This window comes from Cryptomeria japonica, chromosome 10 (assembly GCF_030272615.1).
Source record: "Cryptomeria japonica chromosome 10, Sugi_1.0, whole genome shotgun sequence".
NCBI classification, from domain to species: Eukaryota; Viridiplantae; Streptophyta; class Pinopsida; order Cupressales; family Cupressaceae; genus Cryptomeria; species Cryptomeria japonica.
The window spans coordinates 624,401,474-624,423,372 of NC_081414.1; the positions used below are offsets into that span (position 1 = coordinate 624,401,474).

General features: G+C 36.6%; 1 protein-coding gene across 1 annotated transcript in view; it reads left to right on the forward strand.

Moving 5' to 3' along the window:
- Positions 1-15,967, forward strand: part of LOC131029977 (uncharacterized) — a 155,386-nt gene extending 139,419 nt beyond the window's left edge. Inside the window, exon 4 of the mRNA XM_057960662.2 lies at positions 15,231-15,967. Coding sequence (XP_057816645.1) covers positions 15,231-15,684 — 454 coding nt within the window. The 3' untranslated portion in view covers positions 15,685-15,967. The remainder of the gene's footprint in view (positions 1-15,230) is intronic.
- Positions 15,968-21,899: the final 5,932 nt, after the last annotated feature.

The window sequence follows — 21,899 nt, forward strand, 5'->3', positions numbered from 1 at the left end:
GAGTTTCAAAAATCCGATTGCATGTTTGTTCTTCCCCACTTGTATACTTGTAAAACATTCCCCAAGATCCGAAATTGGTCAAAATCAAGTTTCCAGCAATCCCATTTATTTCCCATCTTTCTCTCACAAAGTTGTGAAGTGCAAGGGTTGGAGTTCTTCCCATTTGAAGAAGGAAAAATGTTAGTTGCAGCTGATTATGACGTTGCTTTAACACTTTTAAGTCTTCATCGTAGTATACCAGGTTGTTCTTCAATGTCAGATTTACCATCATCTCCCATTCCAAAGAATATGAAGTATAAATATGACAAGTACCAAAATGAAGTTTCCCCTTCACAAGTTTCCTCTCCTTTGGATCATATCAAGGATATGGAGATAGGGCATGTTGACATGTCAGAATTAATTAAAAGGGTGGAGGATCCGCATGATAGTAATATGCAGCGGTTGTTGGACAGCCACATTCATCATGCATCTTCTTTTCCAATGGCTGCCCTAGAACCTGAATTTGTTCTCGCTTGCGCTCACCACTTTGACAAGGAGACGAGAACCATTAGAAATGATGATGGTGAAGCAATAATCTGCCTTGATGCGGATACTATTGAGAAAATCTTCAGAATACCATCAACACCTGTGTATATGGAGATTTCAAAGGATAGTGCAGCTGAGTACTATGTCAAGAGGGAAAAGGACTGCAAACGCCACATTAACAGGTGGATTCATGAACCACGAGCCGCTTTCACAAGGTGGGCTAAGTTGTACCATTGTGACTTCAAGTGGGAAATTGGAGACATCATTACTCTCCTCAGCAGGATGATGGGTATTGAGCAATCTAATGTTTTTGAGCCCTGGATGTATTAGTTTACCATGTTCATAAGGCAGTCCCATCATATATAATGGGGAGAGATTATCAGTGACGCTTTGTGTGAACAACTTGCAGCAGTCCCTACTACCATGACCTTCTACATGAATTCATACTTAGTGTATTTAGCAGCATCACTTAGACATTTCCCTGGTCTTTCTTCCAAGGGTGATCGCTCGCTTATACCTGTGTGGGAATATTATGATCAGCTGCCCTTGAGACCCAACAGATTACATTTCAGGAGGGTTCAAGATGCATTCTTTGGTTACTTCATGTGCCAGTTTGACAAGACTCTAAAGAACAGAAGGGTATCAGATGAAGCATGGAAAAGAGTGAATGAGTATGGTTGCTTGTTCCTTCAATTCCCGACTTTCACTTATATAAGAGTCGGATGCTACAGTGGGCAGCCATACATGCTTCCTAGATACTTGACTGATAAGATTATTCTTATGGAGTTGGGAAGACAGATCATGGTTGTACATGCACATCAATCTGTCAAACATAAGGTTGGGATGGGGATTTCTACAACCAACCCATTAAAGATTGGCCGGTACTCCCTTATCACATCCACCAAAGCTAAAGCAATGGAGATCGAGATGCAGGAGATTAAACTCAAAAGGTTTAAGTCAAGGGCAGATTTTGACTACCGAGGTATGAAGGAAAAGATCAAAAAGTCCTTCATACATGTGCATCGCATTGAGGATATCTGGGTGGATCTTCGTATAGAAATGGAGGTTCTCAAGATGGACTACTGCAGGCTCACCCTTGAGCAAGTTATTGATTTGAACTTGGTGGACATTCCTCAAGGGATGATTGATGATGGGAATGTGCTTGATCCAAAGTATGTCTCACGAAGGGTTGAGGAAGCCCCACTTCCTTTAATCCAATGGTCATATAAAGAATGCACTTCCATTCTTGAAAGATTTCAGCCTAGCCTAGCTAACACCAACACTTGGCTCAAAGGTAATGGTGTTAGACTCATCAAGATTAAGGTTGGAAAAGAAGATGACTCTACGTGGCCTCTTGGACGTAAGTCTGAGATTCAGATTGACAACAAGGAGGGTGCATCATCTTCAGGCACTAGGATCAAATTGCGAGTTAGTCGGGCAATAGTGCTTTCTCTTGAGGAGGCGATAGTTCGTGGAAAAGAAAAATCTCAGATTCACATTCATGTGATTGATCCTGATAATCCAGAGGAAGGACAACAATCTAATGATGCTCCTAAGTCACTGACTTCGAAATCACCTCATGAGATTCCCTCCTCAGTTTCCATGGAGCTGCCTCTATCTCCTCTTGACACAGTAGTGGATGAGTCTCCTCAGAATGCCGTTCCTATTTCAGCAGTTGAGCCACCTCTTGATCATCAACAAGCGAGTTTGTTGGAAATCTTCAAGGATACTCCTGCATGCATTCATTTGTCAGAGATTGATACCTCTACTTCCAACTTTGAAGAGTTTATGAGACAATCTTCATGCCCTTTGGTTACCAAGAAAACCATGGTTGCCATCCAGACAAATACTCCTCCCAGGGTGACTACGACTGTTCAAACAAAAACTGCTTCTCCTTTGCCTTCGGTAGCTACTGGAGGAGAACTAGTCGTTTTACCTCCATGGCTTAGTTCTTTCACCCCCAAGAGGAAGAAGCAGGAAATCTCTCCTGATGTCTTTGATTATCAACAACTTAAGCAATCTAAGCCCAAGGTTGCTAAAAAAGCCAAGACAATCTCAAGGGTAACTATTGACAGCAACAAGATGAAAGTGGCAGAAATTGTTGAGCCTCTTGCAGATAAGCCACGTGAGGAAATGCAAGTTGCTGATTACAGGGTTACAAGGATAGAATTGGGTAAACAAATGCATGAAGTGGTCAAGCATGATGCCCAACAATCCGTAGCTTCACTAGTATAGCGGTATGATGAACTTCTAGCGAAGAAAGACAAGCTAGAAGAGGAGAATAGGCATCTTGTTGCAGTTGTTCATAAAATCACAAAACCTGTTGGTGAAGGGAGTAATCCTTCAAGTTCTTCCGGTTCACAAGAATCGATTCGAAGAGTTGAAAGAGCTGCTCAGAAGGTATAAGCATTGGATTCTTGGGTAGATCAACTTTATGATCTGTGTGCGCAAGTGCTGAAAGACATATTTCAAATGATGGCTAAGTTGGAGACCATTGAAGAAAAAATGAATCATACCTCTGAGACTTTCAAACAAAACTTGGAAAAGTTTGAAGGTAGCTTGACGATTTGGCACAAGATGCCTCGACAACAGTTGAGTGTTCTTCAGGAGCATGTCATTATTCCTTCCAGGGTCATGTATTTGGAATTTGAAGAGCTTCTAGAGAACAAAGTCCTTGTTCTCAAATCCCTCATTGAAGAGATTGATGACGCAATGAGATTGCGAGTTGAAGCATTCCAAGGTGTTGTTTCTCACTGTGAGAAGGCCTCTTGCAATATCATGAGTCAGAATGGAGAGTTGATACCAGAAGAAGAAGTGCTCACAGATCTACAGATGAAGATTCATAATGAGTGGAGGAGTGAACAATTTTCAGCTGCCTCAATTCAAGTTTTGATGAAACATCAAATCTTCTTGCACGAAATCTAGTCCACTTTGGAGAAGAACAACTCTATGCTTCTTCAATGCCATGATACCATTGTGAAGACCATGGTTGTTGCTAAGAACACCCATGAGCCGAATCCTGCTGAGCTACGAACGATCATCCAGAAGTTCGAAGGATTCATGTCTTCACATGCTGCAACTTAAGTGTTTTTCAACATTTAGTTGCATTTTTCAGAATTGTAATCTCTTAGTTGTAGTTTTTCTTTTGACCTGTTTACTTGTAAAAACATTTTGTAAATTGCAAGTCAAGTCATTACTTGCACTTTTGTAATTACAAGTAGATGAATAACAAGTCAATTTAGAATAGGACTTGTAACTTTGAATAAGCCATAGTTAGTTATTGAATAAGTTTTGGTGGTTGAGAAAATTTCTCAAGTTAGTTAGGATCCTCCCACCTTTTTCTCAAGACTCCTCTCCTATAAATACTTGAGGGGGTCTATTGTAATTTTTATCTTTAGGAAAAGAAAGCAAAAACTCTACCAAATTTGTAGCAAAGAAGTCTTTGAGCTTTATGTGTAAATTGATGGATTGAAATGAATAGAAGAAAATTACTCAAGTATTGAGACTCTGTGCTATATTCTTGAGTTTATGTTCAATATTACCTTTCTTGCAAGTGTTTCTTAAATGGCTTAATCAAATTTGATTTGCAGACTTTGTGTTGCAAGTATTGGAGATTAATTTAGTTAAAATAGAAGTTCTATTGAGAAAAGCTGTAAGACTTTGTGCTTACATTCGTTCTTAAGAGAGATTAGAAGTAAATTTTATAATAAGAAATAACTGTGAAACTTTGAGCTCACACTAGTTCTTGCTGTCTTGTGTAGAAAGAAATAAGTTATATCAGACTTTGTGCTATCATAGTTTGTTCTTGATATCATTAGAATAGAAAAGGGTAGATAGGACTTCACATAGTCAAGACTTTGAGCTTGATATTGCTGTTCCGTCCCGAAGGAAGTGACGAAAGTTTTTGAACTTTCAGGAAACTTTATTTCCTTTCTCTCATTTCATTTTAAAAAGTTGTTATTGCTGTTTTATGTTAAATCACTATCACTTTTCTGTGAAGAGAAAAGGATATTGGCTTTCTTGAAAAAAAAAGAAAGACTGATGTTCCATCCTATTTTAGTTTTAGTTTTAGATAGATAGGGGGTGCCTTCCCTTAATTAGGAGAGTTTTACTCACGCACTGTGGTTGAAACCACAATTTTGTATATTTCCCCGAGTGTACAAAATTTTCAACCAACAAATAACATCTTTAATCAAAGTTTGTGTTCCACCCCATTCCATCAACATCCTCCCCCTGTCCTGCCACATCCACATCTTCATTGCCATCATACTAGTTCTTATCTTCATTTTGCAGTCTTGCTTCCTCTTCCAGTTGATCTGCACCCTCATCTTCTTGCTCCTCCTCCTCTTCTTGCTGCTCTTCATCATCTTCTTGCTGCTCCCCACTGACTGCCACCTGTTTACCCTTCCTCTTTCCTTTGTCATGATGCCTCAGCTGCCCCCTGCTTTCCATATATGATTCATAGGTGCCTTGAGGAGGGGAGATCCTTTCCCAGCTGGAAGTGTCAAAGTTCTGATGGGACACTTCCAAGTACCTCATTGCTGCATCCCTTCTAAGTTTTTACTGGTGCTCCTTCATGTATACATTCTGAAAGTCGATGGATTCTTCTTGGAATTTTTTGTACACTTGCCTCAAGTCTTGAGGCCAATAATCCGCTTCCTTAATATCTTCTCTGAACAAGGGGGAGGAGCCTTCTTCAATCACCTTCATAAATCTATTTGCTGGTAGTTTCAATGTGAGGGTGACCTGTTCAATAATCAATAAGGATGTGAGTCTAAGAGAAGACCCAGTAAGGACTCTGTCCTTGCCTTGGTAAAGATGTTCATTACGCTTTTTCCACTAGACCCATTTAATTTCAGGAGAAATACAGAACCAAAACATGTTATTCCTTTTTTTCAGCCCCTTAACATGACCAGTTACAACTTCAGACCAAGAATTAATGTCACATATTCCAACCATTAATCTGACCCGTGAACAAGGACCAGACAGATGATGCATACCGACACTCAAAAAACAGATGCATGTAACTTTTAGGACAACCACAAACAAGACACATTGCAGCTTTATCATCAAATGGTAATGTATGAATCAACATTTGCTGTCTAAAACATTTCTTTTTAGGCCCAGTCAGACCGGACCAACACTTAATGAATACTTTGGACCACATGCTAACATCCCAATTCAAGTTCCAAACCTTATTAACATGCTCAAAGATGCAATCAGACCGGACCAACACTTAATGAATACTTTGGACCACATGCTAACATCCCAATTCAAGTTCCAAACCTTATTAACATGCTAAAAAATGCAATTAGAATGGACTACGAGCTTATACAGACATTTGACTTTGACTGTAAGTTTCAGGAAAGGAGAACCGTCTACCCATTTAGCACCAGAAATGCAATCATTCTCATCTTTAATTTGCACGGGTTGCTTTAGACACATCAGACTCTTTTCAAGAACAGCAAATGTTCTCTTATTACTAAAAGACAAATTAAATTCCCTATTTAATGTGTTCCAATTTTTAAGCATGCCATTGCAAAAAATATCATTGAAGGTAGAGATACCCAGTTTATTCCATTTCCTAGCAGAACATCCCTGAAGCGAGGCTAGTGGTTTGCCCTTATGTTTTAGATTCCACCATGGGGATCTGCAGCCACTTATTATTCCTTGATTAAGAACAAGAGCATCATTACCTCTAATCAGACCTTTACAGATCTCGCAAGCCCTCCAAATGTTGTGAAAGATTACAGAACCAGAAGGCATAATGCTGAAGTTAGAAAAGAGGCTGTCAACAATATGGATATTATCCAATCTTCTAGCTGATTTAGGGTAGGCTTCTAAGATGTTTTGTTTGACTAAAACTTTCCAAGGCTCATTCCCCTCCATAGCTTTCACTATCCATTTCGTAGCTAGGGCTATACCTTGGGTTTTCAAATCTTTCAATCCCAAACCCCTGTCTTCCTTGCTCATGCAACACCACTCCCATCTTATCGCATGTTTCTTCTTAGCATCCTTACAATATGACCAGAGATATCTTCTAATAACCTTTTGAATGATATTCATTTGGTAACTGGAGAAAAAACAAACAGAAGCATAATAAATAGAGTATGCCTAGAGGACCTTCTGACAAATTTGGGCTCTACCAACCAGGGATAGGTATGCTCTGTTCTAGCTATTTAACTTCTCAATTTTACTAAACATCCAGTTCCACATATTAGGAAGGGTTGGGGAGACCGAGAAGGGAATGCCTAGATATCTGACAATTTTGTCGGGTGCACCCCACTGCCATCCAAAACTTGTTAACCACTCTGGAGCATTCAAAGATTTTTGCCTTAGATGCAATACAAAACAATTCCAACCTGTTTCTAAGATTCTTCATATTATCTGTATTCAGGACAGGGAATAGAGTTGTGTCATCTGCAAACTGGATGTTCATTAGTAAAGATTCATCAGGCAATTTGATCTCTTGAGGGCTAGTTCCCAATAGTTCTGATCTCAAAATATAGTGTAGAGCCTCCAAGGCAATGACAAATAGGGCAGGGGCCAGGAGGCATCCTTGCCTAATAGGAAATGCTTCAGATAACTCACCATTAATCTCAACCTGTGCATTGGCATCCTTAAACAAAACATGCACCATTCTACAAAATGAGTCAGGAAATCCAATAGCTTCAAGAACTGTGGTCATAAAGGACGATTCTATTTTGTCGTAGGCTTTCGCAAAATCTAGCAGCAGATTACCCACATATTGTCCATCCCTCTTAGCCCAACTCAGACCTTCGCAATTGGTAATATGATATTCAAGAATGTACCGACCTTTAATGAAATCTGTTTGGGTTAGGCTAATAATGTTAGGCAGAATGTCAGTAAGTCTTCTAGCTAGCAGTTTGGCCAAGATCTTATAGGATACATTCAACAATGTAATCGGTCTCCAATTTCTGATATTACTCGTCTCCGTCTTTAGCCAAAAGTTTAATTATACCTTTACTGATATCCTTCCCCAAAGTGCCACTCTTGAATGCATTGTTGTGTACTTCGAACAGATCATCTATTACCCAAGATATGTTAGCCTTGTAAAATTCATTTGGGAGGCCATCCGCTCTAGGAGACTTCCTATTATTGAAGGAGAGGATGGCTTCCCTGATCTCACATTTGGAAATCTTCTTCCCAACCTTTTCCATCATACTTGGTGTGAGTTTCCTTGGAATCATTTGTCTGCATGATTCTTGGGCCTCTCAACACTCTACCTTTTTATCTTCAGCAGTAAACAGGGTACTATAGAAGCTATAGAATATTCTAATAATATCATTATTGTCATGCAGCCATTTATTATTATCTTGAATAGGACCTATTGCTTCTCTGCGTTGTTTGATTTTTAGCATATTGAAGAAGAATTTTGACCCTTTGTCACCTTCCTTCACCCAATTTAATCTAGCCCTCACTCTAGCCCCTTGTGCTCTTTTAGTCTGATACTTCCTTAATGCATGCTGAATGTCTTTAATTCTGATATTTAAATCTGCATCATATAGGTTCTTCTATATCTTGTCTTCAACATCCATCAACTCCTCTTGAAGCAAGCAATTCCTCTTTCCTACTGTTAATTGCATTCCTTTTTCCAACTGTCTTCAGAAGTTTTTGAATATTATCTGTTAGTTTGCTCCAATATATTTTTGGATTTTCTTTATGATTTAGTGCTTTAGATAGTGCTCTGAGAGTATGAATCCCTTTAACAATATCTTGCTGCTTGAGCAGATCCACATTCAATTTAAAAAGTTGCTCTCATTAATCAAATTTTTAGTAGAATATTAGCCTCATTGGGTGGTGATCTGACATAGCCATTGGCTTGACTTGCTCACAGTTTGCATTGGGGTTATCCTCAAAACAAAACAGTTCTCTGTTTACATACAATTTGTCCAATCTACAATAAACTCTTCTCCCTGCCCCTTGGTTATTACACCAAGTAAACCAAATATTTTTATTATGCCTTTTCCTTCCTTCCAAAGGATTGTATATCTTTAAGATTCTCTTAAGTCTTGACGAGAAATTTTTTTCATTGCCTTTCCAATTCCATTTATTATCCCCCTTCTTATCCTCTTCATGTTCTATCATATTGAAATCACTAATAACAATCTAGGGAATATTAGGAAGGTTAGAAGCCATCCATTGCCACAATGTGGTACATACTCTATAGTCATTAGAGGCATAAACTGCACAAATACTGAAGTGAATATCTCCTTTCTTGATTTCTACCCACAAACATCTATTGCACGGGGAAACATCAGACTTATTCACATGTTCACTCCACTTAGGATTGATCAGGACTGCAATCCCCCCTCTTCCTTTTTCATGTTTTGTGAATAGAGCCTTAGCCTCTCTTTCTAAATAAGTATAATATTGGTTGTTAATTGAAACCCAACTGCTTTGACTTCTTGAAGAACTAGGAAGTCCAAGTCTTTTCTCTGGTTACATAGGTTTCTAACTGTATAATTCTTGTCTGGGGATTCTAGTACCCAAATGTTCCAACTTAAGCAGTGTAACATCCTTTACTTCTCACGGGGGTTCCCTTTACCACTTGTACATAGATTTTCAAAACACTCTGGGATATCACTCCCTTTCACTGTTTTATCATCCATCTTAGAGCTATTAGATCTGCTAACATTCTTCCTCTTCCTCCTTGCTTTGCTTGGGGCAACTTTTTCCCAACCCTCTGCCTCAATCATTTCAGAGTCAAAGGGGGTGGGGGGCATATACACTAACATCACCATTCAACTCAAAGCCCTTACTGTCAGAGAGATCATCTATAGAGCCTACAGTCCTGGCAGTGTTAGAAAGGTCAGAGGCCTAAATACTACAAGAAGGGGGGATATGATCCACAATGGCAATTGAAAGGTTTGTATCTCTGCTAATAGCGGGTGGTTCTTTGAGCATTGTACCTTTAGGTTCTGTATCCTTAGCAGAATTATAGGGGTCTTCAAGAGCTTTTTGTAATCTAATTCTACTTCTATTCAATTCTCTCATCTTGTCTAGGACCAATTCTTGAGCATTTTTAGTTCCAGGTTTGGTACAAGATGAGTCTTGTTGCTTATTATTGTTCTGCACAATATTAGAAACATCTTTTGCAATATCCTTTTGGAATACTTCTTGTTTATTATTAGTTTATCACTTAAACAAATAACACCATCTGCTCCAGACTCCAGCACATCGGGGATTGCATTCATGGTAACCTCTAAAGTTGTAACACGTTGTGTATCCATGGAAGTTTCAGGATTAGCCTCATTACCCTCCTCATAGGTTCACCATGAGTGCAGTCTACCGAATGTGTCGTAGTCTCAAAATCAAATCCTGCTATATTACTTTTTCCATTCTTGCTACTAATTTTAGGGCAATCCCTTTTAAGGTGTCCATCAGGTTTTTACAGAAAACAGGAATTTAGTCCCCTCAATGCTTCTATATCACACTTGACAATCTGATCAATCACAGGTTATTCAATCATGTCAGGGATTTGAACTCCTTCGTCGAAGGAGTTCAATACCCTAGCGTTCATATGTGGAAGGGTGATACGAGTTTCTTCCACTTGCAGGGCTACATCAATGCAGTTACAAAACATAAGGAAAGATAATATGTTTGAGGTAAAGAAATTCATAAAATTAAAATCAAAAGTGCACTCTTTGACAGAACCTATTGGCAAACCCATTGCACATTAAGTGATTTTGTGCAGTTTTCATTAAATTTTAGATTTTTTAATTAATTTTAGTGTAACACCGTATATGATCAAGAATGAAAACAATTATTTCATTTTGAAAAAATTCCCTTTTATACAAGAATGTGAAAGAGAAGAATTAGTATTCTTTTTCAAGGCATAATGTTTCATTGACATTAAGAATATATCTAGATTTTGCATTATATTTCAAAGCAACAGTTCCAACCATAGAACCAATGGATCATTTGTCCATGGAAATGTTGTGCCTAAGACTATAGGGTTCTGCTCATCACTGGCAAGCATAAGGAGGTCTGTATGGGTGCAAGCTATGAATGAAAATATACTGTCATGGCCTGCTGAGAGTCCTAATATTAATGCTATTGGATTTGGTGATAGCTGTGGAATAACCAGAATTTTCAAAAGGCATTTACAGTAAGTGCATCCCGACCATTAAACTCTGGGTGTAACGTTGACTTAAGCGTATGTTAATGCAAAAAGACAAAATAATGTGAGTTTTGTGAATTTGATTTTTGTGGATCTGACCCACATCATTTACCTGTATTGAAGTTTACATTTCCTCATTATGCAATGATAATATAATCTTACCTCACACGAAAACTGGGCATAATTCTTGAAGATAGAGAGAATTTGCAGGATTCCCCACAAGCATTCTCTGGTAATACTCAATAGTCAGATCCAACCATATCCATGTTCTCCACCACCACTGTTGCCCATATTAGAGGTTGAAGAGCACACGGTTATACTGAGAGGTTGGGGGGGGGGGGGGGTGTTGAATCAATATAACAACAAATTTTACCAATTTAACTTTATTAATCACAACAGCATTATTTACTAACTTTCAGCACTCATGCACATAAGAACACAATAACACAATGTTTTATGTGGAAACCCAAATGTGAGAAAACCACAGCAAATCAATGCTTTTATATAATTCTTCTTTCACAATGTTTGTAGGCACCAACCTACTAGAGGCACCAACCCCTAAGTTTGTTTGTGAGCACCAACTCAGCAAGAGACACCAATCTCTTATTTGATAGGCACCAACTTACGAATTCTTCAATGGATGATATTGTTCTCCCTTCCTCACAAATCTGATTACAACTTCTGATCTTTCCTTTACAAATCTGATCAAGCTTATGTACTATTCTTACAACTCAAGCAATAAACTTCTTCCACAAATCTGATTACAAGAATGCACAGTATTTGTTCACAAGGCTGATCATAAATATAATAATATCTCCCCTCAAAATCTGACCACAAATGTGACTATGCCTTCCCTCAAATTTCTACTCTGTAGTAATGCAATATGTGTTCTTTTCTTCACAGTCTACTTATCCTCTTCTCTATAGATCTGCAATAAACTTTTCTTCAATTTCTGCAGAGACGACTCCTCCATATTTGCATGAATGCTCCCAAACCTGTTATAGATTTTATCTTCATTCACAGACCTCTTATTATCAGGTACATATATGTGAAATGTTTGTTTTCAAGGAGCATACATATAGCCACACACCTGCATATATCTTCACCTAAATCTGGTACAATGTCTTCATTTACAGCCTTCCTATAATCTGGTATAGAAAATGATTGTCTTCAAAAACATATACGCAGCCACTCACACATGTTTCTCTCATACAATTCCCACTTTCTTAAATATATTCTTTTACATGAACTCCTGGTGTATATGAAATATATCTTCTTTATCACGTACTCATTCTGCTCATCTCTTCACTAACTCAGAAATCTTACCTCCATATACATCCTCATCTTTCTCTCAAAGGATATGACTCTATTTAAGAGACATCATGTTTACTAATGAAACTTCTTCCTTAACTGAGCCGCGCCACTTGGAATAACAAATCGCACCATTTAATGCTTATGTCATTCCCCTTAAAAACTAATTGCTTTATAGCAGATGTCTTTACCCATATCACATATAATCAAATGTCGTTTTATATGTTAATCATTGTTTTTTTTTTGGTATTTGAATCATTGCATTTGAAATCTTTATCCCATCTTTAATATAATCATTACCATTTATGAAGCAACCACTGCTTTCCATGATGACTTATCAAATTATCATTTTGTTTATTACTTAACAAAATAATCTTTGTAAACAGTTTCTTGAAAGACCTTAATTATTTTTAAATACTGATCTAGAGAGAATCGTTTGTCTTTGTGACTATTTAATGATAACTGTATACTTAATCACTGCTTTTATCAATTGGAACTTGTAACTCTTAATCACAATTCCCTTCACACTTAATGGCACTTGAATTTCTATGTGCTTCTTTTTCTTAAACAAGTCGTATCTCCAGTTCTGATTTGACTTTGATTCATTGTTTGTTCACAAGTGCTACTCTAAGTCACCCTATAATCATGTCTGTATGATTATTGCAATTTTTCTAAATACAACTGCTAGCTTTACTCCTTTTCATTGTCTTGAATCGATGTTGTCTATGTTATTAATTAAGGCAGGATGAGCTACCCGGAGCTACTCCTGCCTCCGTTCAATAGTCTTCGAAGGCAACAAGGAAGGATAAAAGCAGGGAGGAAGTCGGATCACCACAACAGGGCTCAAACGGATTGCCTGTTCTGATTTGACTTTGATTCATTGTTTGTTCACAAGTGCTACCCTAAGTCACCCTATAATCATGTCTGTATGATTATTGCAATTTTTCTAAATACAACTGCTAGCTTTACTCTTTTTCATTGTCTTGAATCGATGAGTCGATGTTGTCTGTGTTATTAATTACTACCTTAATGATGATTTCGATCACTGCTTCTAATTTTCTTATTTCAACAACTCCCTACAGAAAATTCCATGTACCAAGAAAAAATAAATTCTTTCACTGCAATTCTAAAAGCATGATATTTCTCCTTTTTAAATTTTTACCTTGCTGATGTCTTCAAAGAAGAGCGACAATGACATTAGTCAAACAAAGGATGTATTGCCTGAGAAAGTCGACTGTAAAGATATGTGATGAGGTTGGCATCTTTTATACAAGAAATCGGTTGTATAAATTGCTAGATCAATGCTGTTAACATCTTCATTAAATTCGTTGTTTTCAACTTAAATCACTGCTGCTTACCTCAATATTGCTGTTAATCATGTTGCTGCTGATATTTATCATAGAAATGCTTGCCATGGCCGTATAAGTTTAAATCTTTAATTTAAACTTTAGTGTCTCTATTCATATCTCTATTACAATTATTTGGCATTAAATACACCACTTATGATCTTGCTTATGTACCTTGACATTAATGACGATGATCCATTTCACCTTTGATGCGAATGCTAAACATTTGCCTTTTTAATGTTTGACATCAATGACAACTCTTCTAACAATCTCAACTGATTGCCTTTGACATCAATGACAATATTTCCAATAGAGGTCCCTTTGGAAGTTGAATCCCACTGCCCATAGCTGTTAAGGGCTCCATGGCACTGATCCTGAGCTCCCTAGTCATGAACATTAGCTGTGATGACACCAGGTCAAGTCCATCACCAGATATGGCAAAACTTTGTACACCGATTTTCCCCAGGTCCTTATGTGGAAAGCTATATTCATGCATATTTGATTCCACCATGTAAATATCTGCACAAATTTTCAATCCTTCAAGTTTATCCTCTTCCTTATCTTCGTTGTAATTTGTAATAAAGGTGAAATTATTGAATAGATGTCAGAGAAGGTAATTTCTTTTGAGCAGATTGCCTACTAGACCATCACTTGCTCAATGAATGTAGATTTAGTCATCAACAGATTTACTCTGCAAAAAGGATTCAGCAGTGACGTTTGCTTGAACAGGTGAGCCTCTGCTAAGCATGCTCTCTGTGTTGCCTTCCAATTGGACTTGTCTGAAGGTTGACAGTGAGTTCACCTCTTTCTCATCATCCACATAGCATGTGCCAAAGCTTGAGCACAGGTGCATGTGAGAATTTGTACTGTGGAAACAAATACAATTTGCACTTTTGGAAAAGGGACACTTTGATGTATATACAACCACCACATTGGGCAGACAAATTTTTACAGTTAATTCTTAGGCTTCAGTCGATAGTAAAGTAACCTTTCTGTCCATGCACACAACTGTTTCCACCTCACAATAATTTAATAAATGAAGTTATTTCATGGTACATCAAACAAACCAATGATCGAGATTAAATCTATAGTATCGCATTGCTACTATGACTTCTCAACTGATGATTTGAGAATTTCACCTCACTTTTCTTATCAAGTGAACGATTTTAAATATAATTATACACTAGAAAAATTTTAATCACTTCAAGATCTTCAGCTGTAGGAGTTATGGTATGCCCTTTCTTTTCAAGAAACGAGGATTAGAATTTATACCGAGTAGTAGATTATCCAACAGAGCCCTGCAAACCATTTTTTGAAAGTTGGGAAACCATCTTTTGGGAATCTGGAAGGTTTCCCATCCTGGAAATTCCTGAAAACTCCTATCTGGGGCAAAAAAATTCTGGAAGTGTCTCTAGTTACAGAACTGTTTCCAGTAGCTTCTGATCTCTTTCTAGGAGTTTCGAAATATTTTTAGCACTGGAATTCAGTGTTTACTCCTTTAAAATTTTCCCTTTTTCATAAAAACTTAAACTCAACTCTAAACCTAACATTTTTTTATACTGTTGTTGCCAGGAGCTTACAGAAGTTCCAACTGTTTCTAGGACCATTTTCTCCTGATTCACTTTTACCAGATTTTCCCTTTAGAAGTATACTTCCATGTTTCAGCCATTTCCTGCTCTAGCTGTACCTGCATCTCACTCTAATGTATAAGAAGATTTGAAGTACACCTTTTTGATTCTTGGTGCAATATGATGTCTTGTACATATCTGTGACAAGATTCAACTCTTTCCTTTGTTTGTTATTGTAGGTTTGGATTCTTCTGAAGCATTTGAAATCTCTATTTCTCAGAAAATGCCATTTTGGTCTTGATTAATATCTCTAATAATATATTGATTGTTTTACAGATATGGACTGTTAAGGACCACCCTACGGGCACCTGCCCTTGGTTGGATGATGTATAATGTTCTTGTTAGCAACCAGAAAAGCATTGAATCACAATATAAATCCCATGTGTATGCTGATTCCAAGAATGTGACTCCATCCTTAGTTGAAAGCAGGTATGCTTTGACAAAAAGGGAAGGTGCCCGCTATGCACCAGCCGCTTTCTTGACTGGCCTCCTAGATCCTGTTCAGTCAAGGGAGGAATTTTTGGCACTCTTTGCTGGTCTAGAAGGCAAGGTTCCTACTTTGATTATATCAACGACAAATTCACCAAAGCGGTCTAAAGCCGAGATGGAGGCTCTTAAAGGTGCCAAGGGGGTTTCCAAATTTGTAGAAGTACCAGGTGCTCTTCTTCCACAAGAGGAATACCCATCCGCTGTTTCAGTTGAACTACTAAAGTTTATAAATGAATTATAAGTAAAGGCTTTGTTGTTTTACTTTATGTTTTTTCATAAGCTTGCAGACAAATTTTCTTATCTGTTACATTTTACACTTGAAATAAAGGAAAATGTGTACATTGAGATCAGGTCAAAATAGCACAAGGGTCACACAGATTATGCATTTCAAATTGTGCATGATATTGTCGGATGTAACATTAATTATCAGCTTGAAGTGTTTCTTTTCTGACCTTCTAAGTAGGTTTGGCAGAACTTATGCTTTGCAATTTTATGCAAAGTAACATATTTTATGCTTTAATTCATACTGAGATTTTTTAGTTTTTTTCAAATATAATATAGGTTTTGAATTGCCACATTGTGTTTTTCTTTTGTATCAATTAGCTCTAATGTCAGTATAAAGCACTGATCATGTTATGCAAAATAAATATTATAAAAAGCGAATTTCAATGCAGGAAGTAGAAAATGAAATAATATGCATTCAACTAACACGAAAACAATATAGAACTGAAACAGAATTTTCTTAATCAGATAGTTCTAACTTCTATACATATTATCATGAGAGAGAGATAAATGACCATCCAAACAATGGTGCAAGTTTCCAATTACATTGTTTATATAAAACAAGTAGGAACTTTCTCCTCCTATACAAAAGATTTACCCAATATTACATTCCTATACTCGCAGATATGTAAGGTAAATCTTTTATATCTGCATGATTTACCTTTAGGGTAAAGATATATATAAAAGATTTACCCAATAAGTTTTTCTTGAAGTGCCCTAATTTTTTTTTTTGTATATATATCTTTTGTCTCATTCTCACATTGAGAGACAAAAATACATAGCAAAGGCAGATTTCATATATTTGTTATAGGGTTTGGGTATTTTAAGTTTTCTTTTAAGTTACATTTGAGTATATCTCTTTTACAGTTAAATTTTAAATCACAAAGAGTGTTTTTTTTCTTTTAATTCAAACCTAATGAAGGTTAAGAATAAAAAGACATGGCTGCCCCGAAATAGTAGGTTATATTTTATAGCAGAATGACCTACTTTTTGAGTGCCAATCATATGCTTTTTTAATTTTAATATAAACCATCTTAGGTGATAGTAAAATAGATTTCAAATAAGTCTTATGCTGTTTTTTATAACGTGTAACATTTGTTTTATCCATACCAACTGAATTTGACATGAAATAACAAAAAAAAAATTTCCCCCAATTTTGACAATTAGTGCATTGTTGATTAGTTGCCAATATTTTTTCTAGTTTTTTAATATTTTAAACCCAGGTCATTTGAATTCCATTTATACTTTTATGACACCGTGTCATTTGCATGTAAATGGAATCTACTATGTGCTAAGCTATCACTCTGTAGCTTAATATTGGTAACATTGCCTGCATTAATTGTTGTAAATAGGGGTCGCTGTCAAGGATGCCTTTAATGATTAATCATATCTCAAGGTTGGGAATTGAAAATAGTCTAAGGCCCTGCACAGACCTCTAAGATTTATACTAAGAGTTTGACCCAAGATTTGGTTATAGTGATTGCATGTAAGAAAGTCGAACTCTACTATCTGACTCTGTCATGTTAAGCACAAGGTGCACTTGCTTTGGTAAAGCATTTCTGGAAATGGGAGCTCTCTTAATAAATCGCCTGATAACAATTATTACAAAAGGGTAAAAATTCATTGCAAAGGGAGTTTGCCATTTAATGACTTTTGGTGCAAGTTTCCAATTACTTTGTTTATATAAATCAAGTAGGAACTTTCTCCTCCTATACAAAGATCTACCCAATAATACATTCCTATACTCGCAGATATATAAGGTAAATCTTTTATATTTGCATGATTTACCTTTAGGGTAAAGATATAATAAGTTTTTCAAGAAGTGCCCTAAATTTGTTTTTGTATATATATTGTTTGTCTCATTCTCACATTGAGAGACAAAAATACATAGCAAAGGCAGATTTAATATATTGATGTCAAACTTGTTGTTCCGGAAGTGTTTGGGTCTGGAATCTATTGCTAATGTTGAGTGTTGTTATTTTCATTGGATATAGTTTTGGTATCATGGATATGATGGTTTTGTGGTTCAGAAACATCTTTGTGTTCTCTAGGAGTTGTGGCATTGATTGTTGTTGGTTGTGAGATTCTATGTTAGACCTATCCTTTGGTCTGGATATGATTTGTAGAAGTGTGCTTGATATGTTATGGGTCTCATCGTAGCATGTGGAGATTCAAACTTGAGTTATTTGCATTGGATAGTATGTCTTGACTGTTAATTGCTTATATGGATGCGTAGCATGTGGATATGTTATTGGTTATGTTCTAGTGATAGTGGATCAGTGAATTGATCTTTGGAAGAATGTGTTTTGGTCCCCTCTTTCTTCTAGAGTGGATCAGTGTGTGTGTTTTTGGTTCGGAAAGTGTATTATGATTTAGGCCAACTTGGTTTAAGCTTTGATGATTTATCTTGTATATAAGGATGTGTATGATTGAGTTGTGTTGAGGAAAAAGAAGGAAAGTGTAAATGTATGATACGAGGATAATCAGTGAGGTTCGGTAAAGTGCAGAGAAGAAGAGTTGTGTTTGAATGATATGCAAGTTGTGTTGAGATTGTGATAGAGATATGAGACAGTGTGTGAGTAGCTAAGGTCTGAGTTGTGTGTTTTGACGTTGGTCGCTTGATGCAAGTTCAAGGATAGCTTCATGATTAGGAGATCTTTTTTTTCATATTATTTTTGTATCTTGCCTTTAGTGCAGTTAGTTTTAGGTTTTGCAAGTCCTCTTTGCATCTTGTCCCGTGAGCAGTTAGCTTTGGTGTGCAAGTCCGGAGCAGTGAGCTCTTTTCTTTGTAATATGATATACATAGTGGATATATTTTGTGGGTAGGTGCTCACCATGGTTTTTCCCTCTTTGGATTTTCTATGTAGAAAATCTTGGTGTTCATATGTTGAATGTGTGTTGGAGTTTAATTGTTTATATGCTGCATTTAAATTTAGTATTGGATTGATTCACCCCCCCTCTCAATCTTGCCTTGGGTTCAACAATTGGTATCAGAACAAGGTTCTTCTTGAGCAAGCTTAACCGTTTGAGGTAGATCCAGTATGGCATAGAACGTGCATTATAAAATTCCTATCTTTGATGGTACAAATTTTCCATACTACAAAGAGAGATGTAATTGCATTTGGAGACATTGTAGAATGGAATTTGAGAAATCATTTAGATCGGATATACACCTCCACAAGGTGGTGCACAAACTCCAAATAAGATAAAGTTGAAGGAGACTAATGTGAAGGCTAGAGATATAATTTTTAGTTGTATAAGTGATTCAGTGTTTGGAAGAGTAAAATGATTGAAAGAAACAAAAGTTGTGTTTGACATATGAAAGAGATCCGAAGACAAAGCAAGCTAGGCTAATGAATCTGAAGCAGAAGTATGAGTACTTGATAATGCTGGAAGATGAGAGTGTTGAGATCTATATTGATAGAGTGATTGATCTCGTTGATGGCATTAGATCTGTCAATGGACATTTGGAAGAATGTGATGTTCATAAGATCTTGTTGACTTTTCTTAAATCCTACAAGCCATAGAGATGTGTTGTACAAGAGAGCAATGATTTGAGTAAGTATACCATTGATTAGCTTATTGGTACCTTAACAGCTTATGAGATTTCAGAAATAGAGCAAGAGAAGAGAGAAAATAAAGAAACAGCATTTAATGTTTCAAGACTTGATGATCCAGAATGTAGTGGAGATCTAGATGAAGCTAAAACAAATTTTGTGAGAAGATTGCAATGAGGCACTGGAAAATACAAAGGTAAGTTACCTCTGAAATGTTTTTCTTGGGGTAGAATTGGACATTATGCTTCTAATTGCACTTACAAAGAAGACTATAAGAGATCAGATGATGATGAGAAGAAGAACAAGTTTAAGAGACACAATTTTAATAGAAGAGAGAAGAAGGGCTTATGTTCTATTGAGGAGCATACATCAGAAGATGAAGTTGATGATGATTCAAATGAAGAATCCTTATTTCTAGCAATTGAGGATAAGGAGAATGTTTTGGAGAAATTAGAAGAAGAGAAATCGGTTAAGACTGCATTGCATGCTGAGATAGAGCCTACATGGATTATAGACTCCAGATGTTCAAATTATATGACTGGTGATAAAAACAAGTTTATTAATCTCAAGAAATATGATGGAGGATCTATGGAGTTTGTTGGAGAAGATGGTGCAGCTGTTCGAGGTATCAGAAGCGTTTCTATTGATGGTAAGCTTAAGATTGATGATGTTTTTTATGTTGAAGAATTAAGACATAGTTTGTTAAGTGTTAGTCAGATGTGTAGAAAATGATATGAAGTGTTGTTTAGTAGCATCATATGTGTGATTAGAAAGGAGAAGACTGGTAAAAGAGTTGTAGAAGAAGTTAGAATAGGTAGAAATGTATATTATATCAAGGATGGAAAGGAGAGTAAATGTTTTATAGCGTAGAAGGTTGAGATTGTTCCAATTGTTCCAAAGAAGACAAGTGATCCAGTAGAAAGCAAAGAAAAGGAAGCAAATGATGAAGAAGAAGAAGAGGAGGAGAATTCAGAGAAAGTTCCCGCTAAGTATGTTCAGAGAATCAAATAATTGGAGATAAGAAAAAAGGTGTTCAGAAAAGAAGGAAGATTGTAGAAGCTCAAGATCAAGCCAATTACTATTTTCTATCTATGATAGAGCTAAAGACTTATGAGTAAGCAAGCAAAGATGAGAGTTGGGTAAAAGCAATGGAAGAAGAACTAAATCAAATTCAGAAGAACGAGACTTGGGAGTTGGTACTTAGACCGGTGGACAAGAATGTAATAAGAACTAAGCGGGTATTCAGGAATAAGTTAAATGAACAAGGACGGGTTGTTGGCAAGAGACATTGTTCCGGTGAAGATTGATGCATGGGAAATGCTTAGGTGTTGTCATTCATGACAACTTAGTTCAGAAATCATATCCGGTGTACATAGATTTGATTTACCGGAAGTTGCATTGTTCATGAGGCATAAGTCTGGAAGGTGGAATATAGTTTCCGGCAAGATATGAGTGCAATGTACATATCTTGATTTTGGTTGTGTAACTTTGGCTGCGGTGATTGAAGCAGATGATTCGAGGTTCGAGGTAAATTATTTTGTAATCCTGATATCCAATGTGGATTTGTGAGCGAGATTGAAGGTTCGGTATTTGGTAACTTAGGTATAGAGCTATTTTGATGTAACATGTGGTCCAGAATCCTTGGGATGATTTTTGTAATTGGTTTTGTGTTCGAGGAGATTGGGCCGACTTGTGTGAAGCCTATTATCATTTTGTTTGGGTCCGCATATGGATTTATGGGCGGATTGAGCCGACTCATTGGTTACACGTTTCATGATGCGTGCAGTTATACGGTTTTGGGAGCCGACATGAGAATTGATTTGTTTGTTGATGCAAATATATAAGATTGATTTGGTTGAGCATTTTAGGACATATCATGAGTGTGAGAAGTCTGTATGAGAAAATGTGTGAAGTTTGGTGAATGTGATTGAAGATTTTGGTGCTCTGGTATATGACAGAGCAGGAAAACAGAGCAAAGAGGCAGAACAATTGAAGAAGTCAATTTGAGCCTAACCGGAACTGTTATTTGGCATATGTAGATGTTATTCTTCAACTCATTCATTATTGTAATTATTTCTAATCATTTGTAAGGCAGTGAGTCTTCCTCTGGGTTGTAGCCCTCTTTTGTATTTGAGCAGTGAGCTCTAGGCAGTGTGCCTGAATGCAAGTGCATTCTCTTTATGTAATATTATCATACTCCTGATTAAAATATTATAATATTGTGGGTTCTGTAGACACCTAAAATTGTCCAGTCTAATTAATTCATTTATCCTCTTCTAGCCTTTTTTTTCATTGAAATAAATACTTTTATTTATTTAAATTACCCTTTTCTTAATTAAATAAATATTTTATTTATTTAATTGATCTCACTTCCTCTATTAATTAAATAAACCTTTATTTATTTAATTAATTCATTAGCCTTTCTACCCATGACACATGTCATTCATCTCTTAATTCCTACACTACCTACCCTCTATTATTTTCTTATTTTCTCTACCTACCCTCTAATCCTAACCGATCATTTATCTTTTACACCTCTCAATCTTATACCTTCATTTCTTATAGTGTCTTCTATATAAGGAGATGCTTCCTTCATTATCAACCCTAATCATTCTAA